This window comes from Salmo salar, chromosome ssa02, assembly GCF_905237065.1.
Source record: "Salmo salar chromosome ssa02, Ssal_v3.1, whole genome shotgun sequence".
Lineage (NCBI taxonomy): Eukaryota > Metazoa > Chordata > Actinopteri > Salmoniformes > Salmonidae > Salmo > Salmo salar.
In genome coordinates, this window is record NC_059443.1 from 71,395,556 (window position 1) to 71,402,501 (window position 6,946).

Sequence of the window (6,946 nt, forward strand, 5' to 3'; positions counted from 1 at the left end):
ACACACACACACACACACACACACACCTGTAAATACCCTGTAACAGTTTCCTTTGTCTTGTCTCTTGTCCTTCAGAGTAAGAAACATGCCAACAAGGTCCATCTCTTCTACATGCTTCACCCTGAGGATAGAGGACCTCCCTCCAAGAGACTGAGACCTGACAACGCTGTACGTCTGTCTGTGTGTCAGTGTTTGTGTCTTTCTCGCATCCCTTCTCTCTCTACCTCTTCCTCTGCTAGGCCAACAGTCAGTCAGACAGAATGTTACCTCTTCCTCTGCTAGGCCAACAGTCAGTCAGACAGAATGTTACCTCTTCCTCTACTAGGCCAACTAACAGTCAGTCAGACAGAATGTTACCTCTTCCTCTGCTAGGCCAACTAACAGTCAGTCAGACAGAATGTTACCTCTTCCTCTGCTAGGCCAACAGTCAGTCAGACAGAATGTTACCTCTTCCTCTGCTAGGCCAACAGTCAGTCAGACAGAATGTTACCTCTTCCTCTACTAGGCCAACTAACAGTCAGTCAGACAGAATGTTACCTCTTCCTCTGCTAGGCCAACAGTCAGTCAGACAGAATGTTACCTCTTCCTCTGCTAGGCCAACAGTCAGTCAGACAGAATGTTACCTCTTCCTCTGCTAGGCCAACTAACAGTCAGTCAGACAGAATGTTACCTCTTCCTCTGCTAGGCCAACTAACAGTCAGTCAGACAGAATGTTACCTCTTCCTCTGCTAGGCCAACTAACAGTCAGTCAGACAGAATGTTACCTCTTCCTCTGCTAGGCCAACAGTCAGTCAGACAGAATGTTACCTCTTCCTCTGCTAGGCCAACTAACAGTCAGTCAGACAGAATGTTACCTCTTCCTCTGCTAGGCCAACTAGTCAGTCAGACAGAATGTTACCTCTTCCTCTGCTAGGCCAACTAACAGTCAGTCAGACAGAATGTTACCTCTTCCTCTGCTAGGCCAACTAACAGTCAGTCAGACAGAATGTTACCTCTTCCTCTGCTAGGCCAACTAACAGTCAGTCAGACAGAATGTTACCTCTTCCTCTGCTAGGCCAACTAACAGTCAGTCAGACAGAATGTTACCTCTTCCTCTGCTAGGCCAACACAGTCAGTCAGACAGAATGTTACCTCTTCCTCTACTAGGCCAACTAACAGTCAGTCAGACAGAATGTTACCTCTTCCTCTGCTAGGCCAACTAACAGTCAGTCAGACAGAATGTTACCTCTTCCTCTGCTAGGCCAACTAACAGTCAGTCAGACAGAATGTTACCTCTTCCTCTGCTAGGCCAACTAACAGTCAGTCAGACAGAATGTTACCTCTTCCTCTGCTAGGCCAACTAACAGTCAGTCAGACAGAATGTTACCTCTTCCTCTGCTAGGCCAACTAACAGTCAGTCAGACAGAATGTTACCTCTTCCTCTGCTAGGCCAACTAACAGTCAGTCAGACAGAATGTTACCTCTTCCTCTGCTAGGCCAACTAACAGTCAGTCAGACAGAATGTTACCTCTTCCTCTGCTAGGCCAACTAACAGTCAGTCAGACAGAATGTTACCTCTTCCTCTGCTAGGCCAACTAACAGTCAGTCAGACAGAATGTTACCTCTTCCTCTGCTAGGCCAACTGTTTGTACGTGTACGTGCAGTGTGTGTGTGTGTGTGTGTGTCTGTGTACATGTGTGTGTACGTGTGTATGTGTGTGTGTGTGTGTACATTCAAAGCGCTCTGTCCCCATGGGGGGCACTGGTCCAGCAGTCCTGTGGGTCTGCAGATAAAACTCAGCTTCCTTTGATCTCTGCAATGAATTGGGGAGGTTGAATCTCTCTCTCACACACACATCTCTCTCTCATTCTCTCTCTCCTCTCTCGCTCCTCTCTCTCTCCTCTCTCTCCTATTTCTCTTTCTCTCCTATCTCTCTTTCTCCTCCAGGATAGTGAGGAGAGAGCTGTGGATGGTAACAAGTGTTGTAGTCTGTGTAACATGTTCTTTACCTCAGCCATAGTGGCCCAGTCCCACTACCAGGGAAAGACCCATGCTAAGAGCGTCAAACTAGTGTTGGGCTCCTCACCTACTATTTCTACTACCCCTACCACAGGTAACACACACACACACACACACACACACACACACACTTTCCAATACACACACACACACACGTTTTCCAATACACACACACACACTTCCCTTAATAAACACGTTTCATGAATACGCACTCCTTATTTCCTGTTTCCTGTGTCAGACTCCTCCCCCTGTCCATCAGACACGCCTCCTCTGCCAATGCCGCCTCCCCCAGCCCCTCCCATTACCTGGCTAGTGACCATGGCAACACAGCATGTAGGTCGTGCTTCCTGTGTGGGGTATGGTTCAACAACCCAGCGATGGCCCAACAGCACTACGAGGGGAAGAAGCACCGCCGGAACGGAGCCAGGAGACAACTACTGGAACAACTAGCTGATAACCTGGACAGCAACCAGAACACAGGTTAGAGGTCAGGGGTTAGAGGTCAAGGATTAGAGCCAGGGAAGCCAGGGCACGACTTCTGCAACAACTGACTGATCATTTGGATATGAAGCAGAACACATGTTAGAGGTCAGCTGTTAGGGGTCAGAGGTTTGGGAGATTAGAGGTCAAACTAGGGTCAAAGGTTATGGCAGCTGTAGCTAGGCTCAGGGTCTAAGATTATATAAAGTAAGATTACAGGACCGGTGTTATGGTGGCTTTAGGGGTCGTGGCCCACCCTACCATACCCTGCCGTACCTCCTTGACCGTCCAAATAAAATATTTAAATATAGATGATTTATGTGACCTAGATGCACGCCGACAGAGACAAATAAATCTCAGATAAAGCATCGGAGCGAAACAGCGACTGATATTATATAAGAACGGCTAATAGTAGGTTAACACCATCGGCTTTAATTCACTCAGGAAACAGTCATTCAAGAAGATATAAACGCATATTCCCATGAAACTGATTGACATCAAATGATTGACGTGCAGTTTGGACATTTCACCTGTAAAACGTGAAGAATTATCATTAAAGCAGATGGTGTTAACTAACTATTAGCCGTTCTTATATGATATTAAACTGTTTCCTGAGTGAATTAAAGCAGATGGTGTTAACTAACTATTAGCCATTCTTATATGATATTAAGCTGTTTCCTGAGTGAATTAAAGCAGATGGTGACTGATCAACAAGTAGCCTATCTGAACACTGAGTTGACATCTTATTTGCTTAGCAACAATATAAGCTCAAGAAACTTGCCATGATTGAGGGCCATGTTTTCCAAGTTATATGCAGCTTCGTGTCTGTGTCCTCTGTAGCTAAGCCCACATTTACCAATAACTTTAACTACATCAATCACACCTTCCATGACCTGCCTCCTCTTTCTGACCTGGTCTCGTTGAACTGACATTATCACTCAGAAGGGTACGGATGTCTGCTTTGCTGGTTCTGAGGAAAAAAGCTTCTGCACTTTCTCTATGCGTCTTGCTTCTCTCATGTTCCTGTACTCTCTGATGGGCATGTTTCCAAGCCTGCATGCCTCCTTTGACAAATCCACTATCACTGGCTGAAGGTTTTGCGAATGCAAGACAAACTGAGCAGAACAAGGAGTGAGTTACTTCATAGTATGTCAGACATTTTCTGTTTGTGACATCTTTATAGTGGAATATATTGGGAATGACTCTTTGAGGGGTTTGTTTTGGGTGGTACTGAAAAAATAAGTCAAAATCCTTGGACTGAGGACGGGCAAAATAATCAAATGGATTTTCAGTGCTTTCGCTGTCCCTTTCTATTTTCCCTGTACTGGGCTCTGAACCTCTCTCTCTCTCTCTGCACATCTGGTTGCTCTGCAGAATGAGATTAACATTGTAAATAACCTCAACTTTAACTTGTATTACTTGTACAGTCATCGATTGTACAGTCGTGGACAAAAGTTTTAAGAATGACACAAATATTAATTTTCAAAGTTTGCTGCTTCAGTGTCTTTAGATATTTTTGTCAGATGTTACTATGGAATACTGAAGTATAATTACAAGCATTTTGTCACATCCTGACCAGCAGAGGGAGCAATTGGATTAGTTTTGGTCAGGATGTGGCAGGGTTTTTGTGTGTGTGAATGGTTGTGTTGGTGATTAGGACTCCCAATTGAAGGCAGGTGTGTTGAGTTGCCTTTAATTGGGAGTCCAATATAGGAGTGTGTTTAAGGGGCGTGGCCTACCCACCCTACCACATCCTGACTTATGGCAGCCCATTCTTGGATAATCAAAAAAAATTGTGGGTTTTTGTTTGTCCACCCGCCTCTTGAGGATTGACCACAAGTTCTCAATGGAATTAAGGTCTGGGGAGTTTCCTGGCCATGGACCCAAAATATCAATGTTTTGTTCCCCCGAGCCACTTAGTTATCACTTTTGCCTTATGGCAAGGTGCTCCATCATGCTGGAAAAGGCATTGTTCGTCACCAAACTGTTCCTGGATGGTTGGGAGAAGTTGCTCTCAGAGGATGTGTTGGTACCATTCTTTATTCATGGCTGTGTTCTTAGGCAAAATTGTGAGTGAACCCACTCCCTTGGCTGAGAATCAACCCCACACATGAATGGTCTCAGGATGCTTTACTGTTGGCATGACACAGGACTGATGGTAGCGCTCACCTTGTCTTGTCCGGACAAGATTTTTTCCGGATGCCCCAAACAATCGGAAAGGGGATTCATCTGAAAAAATGACTTTACTCCAGTCCTCAGCAGTTCAATCCCTGCACCTTTTGCAGAATATCAGTCTGTCCCTGATGTTTTTCCTGAAGAGAAGTGGCTTCTTTGCTGCCCTTCTTGACACCAGGCCATCCTCCAAAAGTCTTCGCCTCACTGTGCGTGTAGATGCACTCACACCTGCCTAATGCCCTTCCTGAGCAAGCTCTGTACTGGTGGTGCCCCGATCCCGCAGCTGAATCAACTTTAGGAGACGGTCCTGGCGCTTGCTGGACTTTCTTGGGCGCCCTGAAGCCTTCTTCACAACAATTGAACCGCTCTCCTTGAAGTTCTTGATGATCCAATAAATGGTTGATTTAGGTGCAATCTTACTGGCAGCAATATCCTTGCCTGTGAAGCCCTTTTTGTGCAAAGCAATGATGACGGCACTTGTTTCCTTGCAGTTAATCATGATTGATAAAAGAAGAACAATGATTCCAAGCACCACCCTCCTTTTGAAGCTTCCAGTCTGTTATTCAAACTCAATCAGCATGACAGAGTGGTCTCCAGCCTTGTCCTCATCAACACTCACACCTGTGTTAACGATAGAATCACTGACATGATGTCAGCTGGTCCTTTTGTGGCAGGGCTGAAATGCAGTGGAAATGTTTTTTTGGGGATTCAGTTCATTTGCATGGCAAAGAGGGACTTTGCAATTAATTGCAATTCATCTGATCACACTCTTCATAACATTCTGGAGTATATGCAAATTGCCATCATACAAACTGAGGCAGCAGACTTTGTAAAAATTTATATTTGTGTCATTCTCAAAATGACACAAATATCATATCATAGCATACATGTTTAGGTTTGTGCTCTTAAGTTGTACCTGAAGGACCCTGCTCTTAGTCTGACTCTGTACTGACCACCATCTCCAGTTCTGCAGGAGCACCTGAAGCTCTAGTGCTGCTGCTGCTTTCTTCTCCACCTTTACAAAGAAAATACTCTATTATCATACTATCATTAGTGTATCAGTAGGCTACATTAATACAGCTCTGGAAATAATTAAGAGTGGTCTCTTAATTTTTCACAGAGCTGTATATTATTGTAGTAACTTGTAATGATGGTACTAATGGCGCTAATGATCTTTGTCATTGCCTGTGCTGTGTCACACAGGCTACTGTGTTACGTTCATGGTTACGTTACTGTAGCTTGTTTCGCTGTACAGTGTATGTGCACTTTCCCTAGCTTTTGTGGCATGAGTCATGATCCAATGCTGGCAAGTCCATAGTCCGGGTTTAACATTTTTTACTAGTTGAAACATATTGCCTTCAATGTCATATTATGATCGCTATGTTGCACTCATTGCTATGATATAACTCCTCCACGAAGACGTGCAAACTGTTTAGCCTACCGGCCGTTGTGTCACTATTATTAGCTAGGCTACTTAGCTAACTATGCTGGGTGTGTGTGTGTGTTTTAGCTAGTGTTTTTGACTGACCTGGTCCCTTACAGGCGAACATGTTGCTTATTTTGCAGCGTCTGTGGCATGGGCCTTTCTCTTTTTTATTCTCTCCCTCTCTGCTCCACCTTTCCTTTTCTGACCGTCCATTTCGCCGTGCGACTTGTCTAAAATGTTTTTGGTAGAGAAGCAGGTAGACCGTTGCTATGTGCGTCGCGGAGAGACCTGATGTCATTTTTGGCGCGCGCATCCTCGCGCGGGGACACTGCAGAGAGAGAGTCTCGATGAGTGGATTCTCTGTCAACTCATTCCTGCTTGCTGTATTATGGCTGGTCAAGTTGACTATTCACGGCAGGCCAAAACGACCCTCAGGCCACCGGGAAATTTCCCGGTGCTCCCGACGGCGTAAACCTACTTTTAGCCGTTCTTATATGATTTCAGGCGCTGTTTCCTGAGTGATTCAAAGCTGTTTCCTGAGTGATTCAAAGCAGATGGTTTTAACTAACTATTAGCCGTTCTTATATGATATCAGGCGTAGTTTCCTGGGTGAATTATCACATGACAGTGATGATGGTCTATTCTGAAATGAAGTATGCCTAACTTGGTGTTTGAGGGTTACATAAAAATATCACATGTCCTTGAGACAATATGTTGTGGGCATCGGCAGACGTTGCAATGCCATCTGTAGGTAAAAACTTTCATTGAGAAATTAGGATGTAATTTTAAAAAGTATATTTTGCGCTCCCTCACCTAAAAACATAGCACTACACCACTGTAATTGAAGGAAAGGTAGCAGGTGCACAG

General features: G+C 44.8%; 1 protein-coding gene and 1 long non-coding RNA gene across 2 annotated transcripts; one reads left to right on the top strand and one right to left on the bottom strand.

Moving 5' to 3' along the window:
* On the top strand, window positions 1–2,340 carry LOC106591736 (zinc finger matrin-type protein 4; the record flags this gene model as incomplete). The annotated part of the gene is made up of 3 exons (XM_045709335.1): window positions 1–168; window positions 1,927–2,092; window positions 2,237–2,340. Coding segments are annotated over exons 1-3 (327 nt in total), but the record flags the coding sequence as incomplete, so codon positions are not given.
* A 1,163-nt stretch (window positions 2,341–3,503) lies between these two features.
* LOC106591747 (uncharacterized) lies at window positions 3,504–6,578 on the bottom strand. The gene is made up of 3 exons (XR_001325481.2): window positions 6,182–6,578; window positions 5,570–5,668; window positions 3,504–3,846 (listed from the first exon to the last, which is right to left on the bottom strand). It is a non-coding gene; the product is annotated as an uncharacterized lncRNA (long non-coding RNA).
* Between the last annotated feature and the right edge of the window lie 368 nt (window positions 6,579–6,946).